The sequence below is a fragment of the Chanos chanos genome, chromosome 4 (assembly GCF_902362185.1).
Source record: "Chanos chanos chromosome 4, fChaCha1.1, whole genome shotgun sequence".
In the NCBI taxonomy this organism is placed as follows: Eukaryota; Metazoa; Chordata; class Actinopteri; order Gonorynchiformes; family Chanidae; genus Chanos; species Chanos chanos.
In genome coordinates this window covers 47,643,934-47,662,074 of record NC_044498.1, presented here as the reverse complement: position 1 = coordinate 47,662,074, position 18,141 = coordinate 47,643,934, and the positions used below count along the sequence as shown (strand labels likewise).

Below are 18,141 nucleotides of genomic sequence, written 5' to 3'. Positions count from 1 at the left end.
ATACTGTGCTTTCTCTTAAGAATTTTTTGGCATTAGAAATATCGGTCATAAAACTCTGTCCTTTTGTAACTGTTTCGTTTCGGTCTAGTTGACAGTTGACAGACACCACACCACACCCTGCATTCCACTGATCTGTGTTTGAGTTGTTTGATTCATTGAATCCCAGCTTCTGTTGAGTATACATCAGTACATGTGGTGTTTAAAGAACAGGGGGTAGGCAGCCATGAATGAAAAAGACAGTTTCCAGATGCGGCCCGTAATTCCTTAATCGGAGGTAGAGTGGAATATGAAACGATAATGCCAGGATGAAAAACAGAATGAAAGTCATCGATACCTCTTAATTTAGTTTTTTTCTTGTTCTTCTTCTTTTTTTTTTTGTCATCCTCCAGAGTCACTTGAAAAGCATCATCATACCTGAATTAATGTAGTTAGTTTTATTTGTGAATTCAAACAAATAACTGTAAAACCTGGGCTACTCATCAGCTGATCATTTTAAACTGGTTGTAGTTTAGCATTAACCGTTACTGGCTGTTGTAATCTCAACATTCAACTGCATTGAACTCAGAAAATGGGGCATGTTTGCTTTAAGTTGCATTTATCATATTTGTGTGTCTGTAGGGTTGAATTTATGTCTCGGAGCCTCGTATGAGGCTCACTGGAAAATATTTTAACTTTTTAATTAAGAATTTGCCAGTCCCTTATTTAAAGGTTCCCAAGGCAGCCTTATTTCTTATGATGTGCACGTCAGTCAACATTTTCTCTTTATTGCCAGTGTCCAAATTCGAACCCACAACACATGCTTGTGGTGCAACACAAGAGATGTGAAATATGTTCATTGTTCATCTTCACAGTTTTTTCACAGTGTTTATACAATAATATTATTAAGTATAATTCTTAACTTCTATAGCAAATGTTTGTGTGTTCATTACCGTGAAATGTTATGTGTGTATGTATGTATGTTTGTTTGAGCAGTGTTACCTGTGCTCTAAAAAAAAAAAAAAAAAAGACCTTCCATTAACTTATTATACACATTTAATCAGTGTCGTAAAGAAGTCCATTGTGATTTTAAAAATCCCACAGAAAATCAACGCAACTTTTATGACTGCTCTCTGGCCTTTCATAAGTAGGAATTACAGATTATCAGAACACCTTATTTTACAAGATTAACCAAGCTTCTTTGCAGATTTGATAGATTGTAGCTGTTTCTTTGTAAAAGTCATACAGTCTACAGCTGGTTACAGTTAATATTCCAAAATAGAAATGAAATACAGAGCTCAAGGTAAAGGAAGACAGTACGAATTCATATTAATATCTCAATTCTTCATCTAGCCTTCAGAAAACCCTGCTGGCTTGGTATGAAAAACCTTAGTTTAACAGGCCCTGGTAATTTAGAGGATCTTCCTAATAGTATGTAACTACACAGAAAATGCAGTATCCGTGTAAATATATAAGCTCTCTTGATATCGTCATTTTTCCAGTAACTGTTAGCCACAGAGTTCCGTGACTAGATTGGTGATTCGCAACTTTTTGATTGAATATGCCCCGGTTGTAATCCGAAAGCAGGTCTCAGAGCGACACAATTAATAACTTAACTCGGACGTCAGGAGAAACTGAATATAAACTTTCATAAGTGCAATACATTATAAGCATCAGCTCATTTTCAGCATTCCTGAATAGGTGGGCTAGCAAGATAAAAAGTGATCTGAAGTGAGCCACGAGACAGAAAAATATACATTTATTTATTTATGACATGGTTGGCCATATTAATGCTAGTTGAGAGCTACTGATTAAATTCTTGGGCTTGGACTTGTGCAAGAATTTAGAGAAGAGCGTGATTGAAGCTGCTCTTACTGTTACATAATTTGCCTAAGTAAAAAAAAAACAACAACAAAAAAAAGATATAAATACTATTATCTACCTTTATGAAAGGGGTTTTTAGGAAAAAAGAAAAAAAAAAAAAAAAGCAAATTTTCTTCTGTCCTTTTCAATATTTGGAAATGATTTTTTCTAGCATAACCGCTTGCCGCAAAAATGCATAGAATGGTCTGACCGAAATCTATAGTGTAAACATGGCATAAACAAACAAACAACAACAAAAAAAAAAGAAAACCATTTGTGGAGAGAATGAATGAATGTGTAGATGTATTTTGAGAATAATACATGTGTAATTTTGTATAACACGTCCATGGTTGTAAACTTGGCACACTGTACATAACATAGATATTTAAATGTGTGTCACCTGTTTATTAATAGCCTTTCCTCTCTGTGTAATATGCAAGAAGTTATAAAGTGTAACCACTTGTGTGTACATCTGAAGCCTTTTTTGTATAGCATTTCCTTTTAAAAGGTGCCTAATGAGTTTGCTAAGAAAAAATCCTCTGTATAAAACTTGCTCAATGTATGCATTTCTAAGTAAAGAAACTTATTTTAGTACACAACTCTTTTGTCTGGCCATGGGTTGTTTTCCTAAGCTGTGGAGTGTCCACCTCTTTTATAACAGTCTTTGACACCCCCCCCCCCCCCCCCACCTCTATGAAAGTAATATAATTTTGCATGACATTAACACCTGTCTAGTTGCATTTTCCCTACTGCAAATGTTGTAATAAGTACAAGCAAGACAGACTGCTGCCTTTCAAAGACACTTCTACATGTATGCATGTGTGCACAGAGTTTGTAAAAAGTTGGCCAGTTCCTCATTGTTGAAACCATTACAGTAAAAAGGCGTTTGAGGTCTTCTTTGTGGCTCTGTCTTCCCTTTCATCACTAAAAAGCAGATTCTGGTCAACTAAAATCACCACTAATTTCTTTGAAAGAAAACTTTCATAACTGTTTGTGCTATAAATGATGCTGTCATCCTTTTTCTCAATCGGCATATCCACAGCAGTAGTCAAGTGTTGTAATTCCTGCAATCAGTGATGAGAGAGTGACACCATAAAGAAGCCCTACAGATGAAAACAGAAGATCAGTACAGCTGTTTGTCATAACATTTTGAAGCAAAGTGTGTCTGTAACATCTTCTCTCCTGTGAATGGCAATAACACCCCTCAGGTGGAGTGGAGGAGCAGAAGCCCAGAAAAGGTGTTGTCCTTCGGCTTACTGCGCTCTAGTGTGCCCTGGACAAGTTCTAGATAGAGCTGTTCGCCTTGGTCCAACTGTAGGAGACACACCCTAGTGGCAGGCCCAGCTGGCTTCCTCTGACTCTGGTGCATCGTGGCAACCACTTCTTCTCCTCTCCTCAGTTGCGCAAATGATGGTCCTGGTCCAAAATCAAGCGTCAACACAAAGAGGTAAATACCTGCAGCGGGTGCTTGGAACGTGCCGGTTTTTTGGGAGTACATTTGTCCACGATTGAGAGAAACTCTTTCAAAGACGATGGGACCTGCTCCATTCGCTCCATCCCCACCGCTGGCCAGGAACATGAGTGGGCTGTCTGGGAGCTGACGCAGCACTTAGGACAAATAAAGATACCACGACTGAGTTCAACTGTCATCAAAATCAAAACACTGTGAGCTAGAAATCAGATGCATCTTATACCATCACATAGTTTATTTTATGGACAACGGTAAAGCTCATCTAAATAAGCTTTCCCAGTTCATGTCGCTCATCTAAGTTTAGAAGTCTATGGACATTATTTTAGAGCAGTTGCAGCTGTTGTTCACTAGAGGGAGACATTGTTTCACCTCTGGCAGTATTTGAAAATACACTTTTTGTAGCAGTGATAATACACCCTGACTCACAAAACCACATTGGATTCAGTGTGTTTCTAATCATAGCATGTGTTAGTGCATTATACTGGAGCTCCTAATTTCTGCAGGGGTGAATAAAGTAAAAGTAGAAGTACTCTTGTTAAAAAAAAAAAAAAGTACTCTAAGTAGAGTTAAAGTATCCCTCCTGAAAAATATTTCAGTAAGAGCAAAATAGTCACTCATCTACAACTTACATAAATGCATATCAGTTTACACCCCTGAATTTCTGTATAAAGGAACTGTGGAAAAAAACTCTTTATTTGTCTCAGCGACCTGAAGAAAACTTGTTAAAAATGTTTAAGTATTTATGTATTTATTCCTTTTAAGGTTTCTTTTTGCATTTGCATTTCGCCTCACCTGATGACTCCAGCGATGCATCCCTCCTGCTGCGAAAATTCGCCTGATGTCCAGATTGACTATCTTTCAGGTGTTGTATCCTCTTCTGCTTTTTCCTTTGCTGTTTTGCCTCTTTCCTGCTCATCATCGTGGACAGCTTGTCCAGGTCCAGTGTGGCATCCGAGCCACTCAGTCCCTCCGTATTACTGAAGAGACGTTCAAACATCTGAAGATGATCCTCAAGACTCCTGCGCAACAAGGCCAATTCTTTCTGCAGGTGCAGCTCAGTTTCACGAGGCATATTCTGATTCAAACAAGCACAGGGCCGCTCCTCAAGTTTACTCACTCGTACACCGATGCCCTCTATTGACCTCCCCAAAGCCCAAAGTTCTCTGTCAGAGTAGTCTGAGTGTTCTTCCGGCAGGTAATCAAATTTCTCATCTCCCCTTCTTCTCTTCAGTCCCACCGACGCCCAGTCGGCCAGGACGGAAGGCTCATCTGCCACTGTGTCCTCTGCCACAGGTGCTTTCTGCAAAGATGCTAAGCTCAAGCTGTGCTCTTTGATCTGCTCCTGAATGTTTCTGATGCTGTCCTGCAACGCTGGGATGGAGAAGGTCATCTTTTTCGTTGAAGGCAACTCTGTAAACTCCAGCACTTCCACCTCCAGTAAGATGCTTAACACCTCTGTGTGACGAATGGCATCCTCCAGCAGAGAATCAAACGAGCCTCTCAGGTTCTTGATCTCCTCAGCCTTGAGCCGGTCTTGCTCTTGGAGTACTCCAATCTCTTGTTGGCTTCCCACCAGCATGGACTGAAGGTTGGAGACGTTAAGTTGTAATACCCTGCTCTTTTCCTGCTCAAGAGCCAGGGAATGCTGAACGTGAAGAAGGCCCAATTTGAGATCCTCGACCCAACCTCCCTCTCCCCAGTTTTCCAACGTCGTATCTGCTTCGCCATCAAGGACCAGTCTGTTTTCATTAGCTATTTCAGTGACATTGGCCAGAGCCCGTTCCAAGTGGGTTATAGAGGCACTGAGAGCCATGCAATCGCAGCTGCCACGAGCATTGCTGATGTTTTTGTAGACCAGCCTGTACAGATAGTCTACGTCAGTCTCTGTTGATTCCATTGTTTCCTGAAGAATGGTGATGTTGCTGCCCAATTCATTAATGCGATCCAGTACTGCCACTTTGGCTGCCTCTACCTCCAGGCCTGTTTCCATGAACTGAATTTGACTGTTGCGACCAGTTTGGGTTATGTTCGCCGCCAAACCCCTGAAGCCATCCTGTAGGTATCTTATGTTCCCTGATACCAGGTCCTGTTCTTCAACCAGGGCGTTAAGTCTCACGGTATTATTGACCACCTTGTTGTCCAACCGGGTAATTGCCTCCCATATGGCCGAGTTCCCTTGTGGCTGACTGGGAATGAATGTGTCTTTCTCTGGCCTCCAGCCTCCCCGGAGCATCTCTTCCAGATGTACCTGGTCCTGCTTCACTTCTGATAGTGAGGAGTTGAAGGCCTGAAGACTGACCTACCGTAAGATAGTGAGAAAATGTTTCTGAGAAGCATATCCCAGTTATTTACCTCTGCAGACTGTTATTGTATTCTTGTATCCATTTTTAGATCCAGTGTCTTTCATGCCTTCATGTATAAAGCAAAGTCATTCATACATTCTTTGCATGTATCCATAAAATGTAAAATTTTCATTAAGCATACCTGTGTCACACGTTATCTTTTCACACCTCATACATATGACTCTAACCCTAAACCTAAGACACATATACTGTGGTTGTATGAAACCCAACCTGCAGCGTCTTCTGGTTGCGTTTCATTTTGACGTCTACGTCAGTCTTGAAGTTGGTGAGGTTGTATTGCAGCGTGGCCTGCATGGCGTGCAGTTTGTCTTCGAGCTCAAAGTGTTGAGAGAGCAGGAGACCCTTCACCTTCTCCAGTTCCTGGAGAGTGTCGTCTACCTTATCTTTGTCATCCAGACCATCGGGTGGCAGCTCCTCCATTTCTCTGAGGCGCAGATATGTCATGTCTCTTTGCAGGTCTTGCACTTCCAAAGACAGACGCTGTAGAGTTCGGTTGAAGCCGTCTAACACTGGCTGGAGCTGAGACATCAGCAGAGCAGTCACATGGTGCATGGGCAGAATGCCCACTGTGTCTGGAAATGGAGGAGAATGGGCTGCCACATACAAACCTTAACAGGCTTAACATCCTGTTGTCATTACAATCAATGGTCAGTCAAAACCTCAGACACCATCTTTGACCAAGATTTCACTCATGGTAAGTAACTTCGTACATAAATGAATTGTGTGTAAGATTTCCAAGGCATATGTCCAGATGAAGAGCATTTGAAATGTTGTATTACTGGTTTACTGGATTTTTTTTGTTTGTTTGTTTTTGGCTTCTAATCTAAAATTTAGATTTAAAAGGCTTTTAACATACTATATACAATGGTTTATAATCACATGTAATATGTCATGACACTTTGTTTATTGCGAAAAACCTGATTAGCTCGTCAGGAATCTGTTGGACACCAATTAAAATATACAAGTTTCACATGTTTTTTGTTTCAGTTTTGTTTTTTCCTTCCAGGAACTAATATTTCTTCCAGTGTAGAAAGTCACATTTCCAAGAATAGTTTGTGATATTTTCATTCTTTGACAATGCTTGTCAAAGAATATGTTGTTTTTCCTGTTTGACATTTAGCATTACTTCTGAAAAGGTTGTTTGATGTTTGAAAGATGTAGAACTCATAACAGATTGCACCCCAGAGATCTTCTAGATGCCCTCGTAACCTTTCTCCTACAAAAATGTATTATATGGAAGTTTTATTTTGTTTTAGGTCTGTACTGTTTCGTCCTAAACTGGTCCACTTCTCGGAAAGAATCAGTGTTGATTTACTTCTGAAAACATATTTAGAGCATTTTTGGAAAATGTGTGTGGGGTTTTTTTTTATGTTATTGTACATGACTCTGTTGTGTCCCAGGGGCTTTCACAGGAAAATGACAAGATTTTTTCGTTTGTTTGTTTTTGTTTTTTTCCAGCGTGTGTGTTGGGGGGAGAGAACTGCCCTGTGGAAATGTGTTACAGAAGCTCTATACTTTTCCATGTCTACTTTTTTTTTTCTTTCTTTTGGGGGGGGGGGTCGCTGTCTCATCATTATCTGAACATATTCCAGACCACCCAGCCCCGCTGTCTCTGCTGCTTTTGTTTACAACCAAAACTGTGGTGTGTGTATGTGATATGATAGCTTTTTATCAGTCTGATCTCATTTTCCTCAGAAAATGAATCACACGTGGTGCCTTCTGAGCACACACAGATGAATATTACGCCACTCCATTTCAGTCCGAACTGGCTATAGACCTTGCTACCTTTCCTGTCTTTCTACCTCTTTTACAACAATTGTTTAAAAAAAAAGAGTTCATTCAATAACATGAAATCTTTTCAATAACGTTGTGCTAGAACGCGTGAAATTTAACGCGTTCCGACTGCGATTATCGTATGTTAACGTGTGACGGTTCATTCCGCAGCGTCCAGTCGGGAAATGTTTTGACAGCATATTGTGATGCAGCCGTGAATATGACTTGTTCTATATCTGAAGCCTTGTGTCATTCCCTTTGACCATGACATCATACAACGTATGGAGGGGCATTTTTCCAGAAGAAAGAGAGGATATCCTGAAGAGGAAACTATAACGAGGGGGGACAGTAAGCAGGAGGTATCACTGCAGAGAAATTGGGGCTGTGGAAACGTACCATACAAAGACTTTCCCCAGTCAGCTCTTGTATTTTCCCGTCTTCGGTAAATCTTTTGCTTTTCTGGCAGCGGATGTGGACGAGACAGGCAGCTAACTAGACAGTCTCCAATTAAAACTTTATTCTTGCGTACAAACGGTAACCTGCAGTAGGATGTAGAAGATCCCTCGTGTGTGTGTGTTATGAGGTTCGTGTGACCAATCTGTGCTCGTGGGGAGTCCACTAACACCCCAGAGACTGCATAGATGAACTGTTATTAAAACGACAATTCTGACTGCATTACTCACACTCCTCTGAGAGAGTTATGCAGACACTCGGTAGCACAAACACTAAACATGCTGTAAGCACACGCACACACTTACTGAAAGCACTATCATGATTACTGCAATGAGTGACCAAAACCACAAGCCTTTCCAAAATCTAATAAATATATTATTAAGAAGCAATACAAAGCTGTTGGAGCTATTATGTGCTTGGCTTTTTCAAACCAACTTAAAAGTTTGTTCGGAATACTCTTTCTTCTGCTTTTCTCTCTTCTCTACACTAAAGCATTCTGAATGAGTCTTATTATAAGATGAGAAGAAACATTCTTACTCCCAAAAAAAAAAGAACTACCATGTGTTTACTTAAATACAATTTCAAATAGACTCAAAGACTGAGTTGACTTTACCTAAACTGAGATGTCTGTTCGAATATGACAGTCCCCATATCTGGCCTACCTGCTCTTTCAGAGTCGTGGTTCTGCTGGTGATCGTGACCACTGTGATCGCTGTGTTCATAGTAATCTCTGGTTTCTGTGGCTGTGTCGTTCTCGGGTTCAGGCTGTCGAGCCTCATAAAGCTCACCGCTAGACACCTGATAGTCATTTTGCTCCCAGTTCTGATTCCTGCTCAGGTGGGTCTGTCTCTCAACCCCTTTAGGAAGGAGGAATAGAGATCCAGGTTAACAGAAACAAACAAAAAACACAACAGTGACAATAACGTGTTGATTTAACCTGGAGGAGAAGGAGTTGGTGTCAGTCAATCGTAACTTATTACTCATGTCTACATCAGATGCTATCAGAGGCACAACATGATTCAACATTTCAAAATGACCAGAAAGTATAACATCTCTCTCATGTCAACTTAAGAACCTGCTTCGAACTGTGGTTCCTCCAAAGCTGATGCTATTGTTTTACTGGGATTATATAATTGCGTCTAATAGAACTTTGAGAAGATTACAATGAGGTTTTGTAGACACTGAATGACAGCAACATTAAAATTGTGTATTGCCCACATTTACTATGCTTCTTCACAGCTGTGCTTTTGTGTTTGGGATCAGACAGGATGTATGCTCAGTGGTCAGTTTGCTCCAGTGGTCTTGAAAGATTAATTATTGGGAACCTTTTCTGTTTGTAAAAGCGCAGTCAATAAGGGGTGTGGTCAGTCAGGAAATGCACTAACCAGTAGCATGGGAATGTTCACCACCTTTGTTTGCGTCCTGAAACCCAAAGAACGGAGAGAAAGTCTATTTAAAGGGTTTGGTATTTAACAGCCTGCCTGCACATGGTGCGTTATTCCTCCTGAAATGTGTTTGTTCATATGCTGGAAAAAACAGCAGTTTTTTGTTTTGGCTTATGCATGTAAATGCTTTGGGGAAGAGGGTGGATCACACCCTTGTCGTGGCCTTGCTTCACGTCCTGAGAACCATTCACACACCCTTTCCATCCTCTCCAGATGGGTGACGACCTTCCTCCAGTCAGCCAACATTCATACAAACCCACCACTTTACTCCTTCTTCTCTCTTTTTTGTCATTTCCTTAGTTTGTTCAAGCCTGGATTGCAATGAGTAATGACCAGTGGGACAAGAAAGAATCCTTTATTTTCCTTTGCACCGGAGCCGGGTTACCTGTACGGAGGGTCTCCAGCTTACCTGGATAGGACCTTTCTGTCAGTGCAGGGTTAACTGAATCAGGGACTTGACCATCTGACACTGAAAGACAGAGAAAATGCAGCGTTGTAAGAATGTCACTTTTATTGGTTTCCCTTCGCCTTGACTTTTTTGTAAACACAACTCCTTTCCCGAATGGTCCCTAACCTCCCCTCAGGAGTTGAAGGGCCATTTCACGCACAGGAAATCTGGTCTAAATTACTCAACGAGGGTAAGGCCTTAAATCTGAATGTTGGGGTTCATTCCAAGGGGGGATGAGTCAAAGCCAAGTCTATGTTGGTGTACATCCAGAGCATGTCACAACTTTCTCACTCATGCCAAAACAAACCACTTAGAAAAACCTGACATGCTTTTGAAGTGAAAACCCCATGCTGCTCTCTTCTTGCTCTCACTGCTTCGTGGTGTATGCGCCATCTAAAACTGTTTGCCTGTTATGGTTCTGAGGAGGTTGTACCTGTTTCTTCGCAGTTCTCTCCACCGTGGCCCGGACAGCATCTCCACAGTAGAGCCGTGACGACCTTTTGCTTCTCTCTGTACACTGGACGAGTGGAAAGCTTGTACCTACAGACAGAGCAAGAGACACACGATAACATCGGTGTTTGGAGAATTAAACAAAGAATCCAGACGTCGTTATATGGAGTTGAGGACTGTGGATTCTCTCACATGACCAGCTGACAGTCGGGGGTGCCGTTAGGACAGGGACTCTGGGATTGAATGGTGTATTTTTCGGTGCCACAGGACACTGCCATAGTGATGACACGCCGATGCACGAATGCACACCAGTTGCTGGAAGACAGAAAAACAGATATTTTTGTCACACAAAACTCTGGCAATCTGTTGGACTGTCAGTTGGATAATGTGTTTTGACTTAGAGTTGCAATGTCTTGTTTATGCCTTGTTGCCTTTGTTTTCTTCTTGTTTGTTTGTACTTTTTCCTGGTTCTCGGGGTCAGAGATCATTTTTAGGCCAGAAGGACACAAGATTGTCCCATTATTCAAGGTAATTTTTGGAATAGATCCATAGCTCAATATTAATCATTCAAAGGATGTTTGCCTTCGTGTTGCTAAAGAAAGATCAGTTTTACACAATTCAGATTTCAAAAATAATTGCTCAGACTACAGATGGCATAAATATGAATATACATTTTATATGTGTTGAATGAGTTTATATGTGAGTTCTTTGAGTTCTTGAGTTCTTTTTTTTTTATGTTTGTACCATGTATGTCCAGCAAAAATGCTTTCTTGCCGCACATTTCCCACTAAACAGGAACCAAGCAATGACTGATCTGTTGCCAGTATGAAGTGGAAACAGCGCTGAAGGCCTCAAGATCCCGCGCCCCTTTTCCGCCATAGTCTTAAAGGATTCATTGAGTGTAATACCTTCACTAGCCATTTTCTTCTTTCCTGACCTCTACAGAGCTGCCCTGTGTTAACCTGGTCCAGACCTCAACTGTCCAAACTCTCCATTAGAAAAGAAAAATGACGCAGAGGGGTCACCTCAGAACACGGGGAGGTCAGCGACCGCTCACCCTTGCCGCAGGTGTCGAAGAGCCGGGGTTTCGCTGCCTCTGGGTGGCCTTGTCTTGACTGGCCGGCGAGAGTTTAACTCCAAAAAAAAAAAAAAAAAACCCTTCTTTGAAATGAAGACAGGGCCAGCTGTGAGGTCATACGCCTGGGAGAGCAGTAATTAGGGGGTTGCTTTTTAGGGCAGCAGTTTCACTCTGCTCTGATAGCTGATCTAGCATCAGTTTTTTTTTTTTGTTTTTTTTTTTTACACATGCCTGTCCATCTGATAAACATGAAGAGTAAAACATTAAGACTGATATGGGATCAGATGAAGGTGAAATGTGTTTAGTTTTGCTAGATATAGGAGGACCTGACCTGATGCATGTGATGGAGCCATGTGAGGGAAGCTCAGGGCTTGTATTTGCTATTTTAACTGACAAACCTCTCCCAAACGATGACTCATGTCTCATGGAACAGGGTTAGACAAAGCCACTCTCTGCTATGTTATGTCAAAACACTTCCTTGAACTGTAATGTAAAGTATTGTTATGGGAGAAGTTGTGGGAGACTTCAGTCAAAGGGTTAATGCATTGTGCATGTGTGTTAGGACTGCGAATTACTACAGTTTCCATTAATCAAATGTTGAATGTACGTCAACCGAGGCTGATCTTCCCTGTATTGTTCAAAGCTCTGATAAGTGGGTGAGCCAGGATAAGCTTCTGCTCTGTTCACCTGTTTGAATTGACCTCTAAAAACATGGAACAGCGTTCCAAGGTTCTGTTATTAACAAGGCCAAACAAAGACCATTCAGTGGATGTAGAGTCACGAATCATGAGAATGAAAAGCTAACAAACAAAATTAGATTCCTTGTCACAAAAGCAAGCGTTTCCCATGGGAAGTAGAAGTGGAGCAGGCGAGTGACAACCTTACCATAGGCCCGATGTAGGAAAGCTTAAAAAAAAAAAAAGCTAAAAATAAATAAATAAATAAATAAAATACAAGCTACACAATGGCTGGCCCGATACATAAGGTAATCAGCTAAAAATTGCCCAGACTTCTCTGATGGAACTCAAAAAAAAGGAAAAACTGTATGGAACAAGGCAGCTGTTGTCTGAGCTGGAGGTCTGAGAGCTAATTCATCAACCGCTTTTGACATGTTAGTGCATTTACGTGGAAGCTCAAATCCGCGCAAATATTCTAGCTGATGAGGAATTAATGACAACAGCAGAATTATATCCAGTTGTGTGCTAACTGACGTGTTATGCCTCTTTAGCGCAATTAGATTAATACACAGATTTGCTCGAAACGCTTCTCTACAGCTGTTTGACTTGGCTGTAGTATTGTTGTTAGGGGATATTGCAAACTGTGGCCAAGCCGATTTATTTGTAGAGGAAATACCCACGGTACATTAGTCCTTCTGGACATTCAGTGGTTTTCATGTTAGTAATTAATAAAAGTGCATTATACTTTAAAACAGACCGACTTTTGTGCGCACTACAAAAATGGGGGGGGGTGGGGGTGGGGGGTACTCAAGTCTACCCTTGCAGGGCCAAACTTTTCCTGTTTTCTCCATTTACCTCAGTATTAAAAGCAGATTTTTACCTTGGGAAAGTTGTGTGTGCACGCTTCAGCCAATCAGGCAATCAAAGCGGATGTTTGATTTTGAAACCGGCAGGACTTTGGCCCTCCAGAACTGGATTTGAGGGATCCTGCCCTACATAGCTTAAATGGGCTACAGAGCAGACTGGCTTGGGGACTGGGTTTGACTTAACACACAGATTTACATATGATGCAGCCGAACATGATTCCTCCAAGAACGTGTGTGATGTGAGTGACTTACATGGGCCATTCTGATAAATCAGTTTTCTCAGGCGCACCCTAGAATATGGTTTTGATCAATTAAATCAAATCAAAATCAAAAATATGATAAAATTTAGAGTAAGATGTTGGCCAAGTTCGTTGAGTGAAGCTCTTATATGTGGGGTGTACTCAGGGACAGACTTTACTAAAGTAAAGGCTGACAGGAAAAAGGAGAAGAGGAGGTCGATTTTAAGCAGCGTGACTCATATTTCAAAAACCGAAGCTGGAGAGGTTTTCGACACTACACATACCCCCAACACCCCCCACCCCCAGATTTCCACCAGGGCTAATGTACAGAATAGACTAAACAGTACAACAACAAGATGGCCTGTCAAACGTTCAAGAACATAAAACATTAGGGACACACACAAAACAAAACAAAACAAAACAAAAAAAAACAAATAATACCATCACAGAGGATATTGCTAACGGAAATGTTCCTTGCGCAATGACAGTCACTTGTTTTATGTGGGAATAAGTAAACTGAAGACAAAAATACAAACAGCTCAGAAATCATTTGGTTTCTAGTGGGGTTTATCCCCCCCCCCCCCCCTTTTTTTTTTTATCTGTGTTGTGTTGTTTTTGCTTGTGGAGTGCATCATATAATTAACTGTCATTGTAGTTTTTTCTCATTTCAAATCATTTCCGCTGTGTTGTGATCAAACAGTTACAATCATTACAAATATTGGTATAATAGTTGTCTCCTATGGCCTTATTCTGTCTGTTCTATACATTTTGTCTCCCTACTCCCCAGTTATCAGCATGTCCGTCCTTATCCAGAGGAAAAGGTGATTTATGTCACTTCCTGCAGCTCTGTGCTGACATCATGGAGGGGCATCACCGTTAATACAATGTCCTCTTCCCACACCCCCGCCCCCCTCACCCCCCTCAACTGATTACTCTAACTTGGCTCCGAACAGGAAGGAAGCGTCTGATGCTTACTCTCACCCCCCATCCTGGGACATTCACCCACCAAGGATACCCACGGATATTGTTTTCTCTCTCTCACTGTCACACACACAAACACAAACACACACACACACACACACACAAATAAAACACTTTTAGGAGTACACACATGCAGGCTATGACCCTTAGTCTTCATAAATCTTTGCTGCTGTTGGTGGAGCATCAAAACCCCATACTCAGCAACACTGAATAGAACCTTGACTACATTTTCACAAAGTACAATGGGCAAGTTGCATTGCACGGGTTGCGATTAGCTGCTTGGCTGTGGATTAGGGAAGTTTCAGGACTGATATCTTTTTTTTTTGAAGCAACAAGGCAAAATAGGACCTCTTTGCTGTTTGTGGCTTCATTTTGTAATGTAAGTTGCATTTTGAAATGTAAACATTATTCATGTTTTAATTGTTTTACCCACAGCCCCCTCTGCAAAGACTGATGATTGTTCAACATTTATTAAATATTTTGTTTTTGTTGGGTTCTTAAGCAATAGTTCCTTATGAAGCAATGGCCTCCCTAGCTCTCTCTTGTGTAGCACAGCTGGGATGAATAAAACTGTCCCAATTATGTTATGTTTTCTGCTATTTAAATAAATCCACATTGTGTTAGCCAATTCAGAGGCTTTGACCGAAATGGAGGACCATGACAGATGAAGCTAATGTTACTACTTTGCATAAAAAAAGAACTAGACTGAGATGATCAGGAAGCACCAGCGTGGTATTGAATTTGGTCGTAATCCAGAGAGCAAAACTGTTTTTCAGCCAACTTCAGCAGCGGCGGTGGCGTAGCTTGCTGAAGCGGACTAAAAATAAAAACAGATTGACTGAATCCATGTCAAAAACCAGAATAGGGTGAATGAGACAGGATTAGGGAGCTTAGCAACTAAGAGGAGAGGCGCTGAGTGGTCAAGCAAGGGGGGGAGAGATGGGTATGCCCCCCACTGCTCAGATAGGTTGGAATGTCCCATCGTCCAGGACCGGGGGGGGGGGGGGGGGGGGGGGGGGGAGTGGTACATGTGGCCATTCTTCTGGTCTAGTATTTGGAGCTTGGAGGTCTAGTCAGCAGACATGACAAGATAAGGTCGACTACACAACATTCAACAAGCCAATTCAAATTAATAGGGACTTCTTCTTTTTTGTTTTTTTCTTTTTTTTTGTTTCTTCGAATGAAAGCTCAACTCATTCCAGATGCTATTTGCTATCAAGCCATTCAGTGTGTAAGATGTGTCCCTCTTGCTGTTAATAGTGTGGAACCCGTTTATGTATTGTCTTCCCAGGTCTCCACTGCTCTCATGTGTTTTGCACCTGGGCATCAAACTTCAGAGGCAAAACTAGCTCCCCACTCCCAGGCCTTTCGGGTCTGCCCAAGCGTGCCAAGACTTCACATGACTTAAAAAAAAAAAGAAGTGCTTTTTTTGTTTTCTTGCCCGTAGTCACAGACGCCCCCCTACGGCTCCACCTGTTCTTCAGCAATTCATTGTTTGCTCCCATAACAGAGCGTAGGGAGGGTATCCGTCTAGAGGTGCACCTCTCTCCATATCTGTACTACCCCTTCACACGTACCCTCAGCAATAAAAAATCAAAAGCAATAGCCGGCGGCTGCTTCATCTACCCGTATGTCGTCGTATATATATAAACCCACACTCCAATACACACATGAATACTCTCAGCCCTCATTCACTCAGAGCCATAAATCAAAGGGTGTTAAATGCCTGAGGCATCTGCATCTATCTGTATGCTGCTGGTTTACACAAAGATTACAAATTCTCTTTTGACCAATGTCGTTAAGAAAACGTCGAAACGACTCGTTACTGAAGGAGGCTAATTGCTTTGCTTTAAGGTAGATTCCCCCGGGAGAGCATTACCACTGAATCAGGCTGACCGCAAAGCAATTTAGGGTGTAATGTATGTATCTGAGTTAAAGCAATGACTGTGTCCAGTCACTTAGATCTTGAGAAAAGATCAAACTGTGCCAACAACTTGGGTTTGATCTCAAAGTACAGGAAACCTATGGCTTGAGTGTTTTCCGGGCAATTAGCTTGAATTACTATTGATTAGTCCCTCCTAAGAGAAAACATGTGCTCACTTATGACACTTTAGAGGGCATAGGGAATCTAGTGTTGACAGCTAAAGCCAGCCATCACAGTGAAAAGTGCTTTGTTTGTGTACAGAGCTTTCACTCTGAGGAGGGTACATATAAATGTTTGCTGAAACTCGTAGCGTTTGTTTAGTTTCCCCATCAGTTTAGCACTGATTACAACAGAGATCGAAGAGATAGTTTACGTCCCTGGGGGGGGCGTCAGAGAGAAAGACCGGGTTACACTTCTGGAACGGAGCCCTGAAGAATGCATAGCTCTTCCCTGTTTTATAGCTTTCGCTTCACAAACTCGCCTTCAGCCTCAACCTGGGTGGCTCTCCAGCAAAAATAATGAGATCCAAAACATATCCATTAGCTGCGTTTTATGACATATGGGTTATGAGCCAGATTATGTCTGTGTGTTTTACAGCTTCATTCGTATGGGTGCTTTCTATGCCCCAGATACTGCAGTAGACATCATGTTTAACTTACAAGACATTGGGAGTACCTTGAGGTTCAATAAAAGTTCAATTATTCACTAGAGCACTGAAGATGAATTAAATCCAGTCACACTTCAAAAGCATGCAGAAACTCTACAGAGGTACCCACATTAGGTCCTCAAACAGTGACACTCACCCAGTACGTGTTGGATAGTTGTGGGCGCCAGCTTCCGCTGAGTGGTCCACAGTTTCTCCGGACGGACCAAAAGAGCCGTGCCCATCGTCCATTTGGGGGTGCCCATGCCCCACTGGGGGGTGTGGATCACCAGGGATTTCAGGTCTTGGCCCATGTGGTAGGCGTCTGTGATGAGGAGCTCCAAATCCTCCAGGTGAGATGCTACGTTGCCAGTCTCTGTCATTCAAATCCTCCCTTGCTTCCTCCTCCTCCTCTACCTCAGGGTCTCTGGCCCTAACATCGCAGTGAGCAGCCAACAGCAGCCCAAGAAGCAGCAGCGTAACCCTGACTACTGTCATGTCTGCTTGCCTGCTTCTTCACATACACGCACACTCACATACGCACGCAGCACACTAACTGCCAAAGAGTCTGAGGTCTCAGTGAGACTGCAAGTTGTTTAAAAGCTGTTGCTTAGTGTTGCATTTTGGAAACTCTCCGCCCCCCCCAATCTCAAAAAATTTCTCTCTCTCTCTCTCTCTCTCTCTCTCCCTCTCTCTCTCCCCCCTACCCCCCTCCCTCTTTCTCTCTCTCTCTTTCTCTCTCTCTCTCTCTCTCTCCCCCCTCACTTTCTCTCTCTCTCTCTCTCTCTCTCTCCCTCTCCCCCCTACCCCCCCCTCCCTCTCCCCCCCCTCACTTTCTCTCTCTCTCTGTCTCTCTGTCTCTCTCTCTCTCTCTCTCTCTCTCTCTGTCTCCCCCTCCTAGGCCTCTAGTCCACACCCCCTGATTCCCGTTCTCCACCTCCCCGGCCTTAATGGTTTCAAAGCCCTCCAACAATCCTCGGAAATGAGCCGCCCACCCACCCCCAGAGTCAGTTCCCCATAGAAAGGTCGCAGGGCCTGGGACAATGAGACCAGGCTGCCTGCTCTGAGGCTAACGGGCTCTGAGGCACTGGAGATATTCTTCTGCACCCCCATAGTGGGCTGCGGGGCTAGTAAGGAAGCAGTCCATTTCTCTTGGCAGGTCACTGGAATTCCTCTGTTCTTATCATCTCTCCTCTGCCTCTCCAAGATCAGGAAAAGGATGTTAGAGAAAAGAGAGACTGGATGAGGTTTAGAGGCAAAGAAGCATACTAAAGGAAGATAGAGAGTGGTGTTTAGGTAGATGGGAAAGTGTGGATGAATCTGTTCACTCTTTCCATAGCATATTTTCACTCATAGTCATTCAACCTCATCCCTTCACCTCATTGTCTTTCCCACAGATTAAAAAAAAATACAAAAATAGCTTGTCCGACTCAGATTCTTGGGAATTGCATCTTCTTTGAAGGCTGTGGATGAGAATCTGTAGAGTACTCA

General features: G+C 42.3%; 1 protein-coding gene across 1 annotated transcript; it reads right to left on the bottom strand.

Annotated features, from left to right (window-relative positions):
* Positions 1-2,522: 2,522 nt before the first annotated feature.
* On the bottom strand, positions 2,523-17,224 carry mmrn2a (multimerin 2a). Its single transcript, XM_030770933.1, has 8 exons — positions 16,811-17,224; positions 10,435-10,557; positions 10,226-10,332; positions 9,754-9,813; positions 8,562-8,756; positions 5,884-6,245; positions 4,103-5,609; positions 2,523-3,447 (listed from the first exon to the last, which is right to left on the bottom strand). Exons 1-8 carry the CDS (start codon positions 17,146-17,148, stop codon positions 3,044-3,046), a joined length of 3,096 nt encoding a protein of 1,031 aa, XP_030626793.1. The 5' UTR covers positions 17,149-17,224; the 3' UTR covers positions 2,523-3,043.
* Positions 17,225-18,141: the final 917 nt, after the last annotated feature.

What these genes read in the sequence shown, in the direction of transcription:
- mmrn2a (XM_030770933.1), bottom strand. Translation starts at nt 17,148, where the DNA reads ATGACAGTAGTCAGGGTTACGCTGCTGCTTCTTGGGCTGCTGTTGGCT. An exon ending in GACAGAAAGGTCCTATCCAG is followed by an intron (nt 8,757 to 9,753) that starts GTAAGCTGGAGA and finishes TCCTTCCTAAAG; the next exon opens with GGGTTGAGAGACAGACCCAC. An exon ending in GCAACCAGAAGACGCTGCAG is followed by an intron (nt 5,610 to 5,883) that starts GTTGGGTTTCAT and finishes ATCTTACGGTAG; the next exon opens with GTCAGTCTTCAGGCCTTCAA.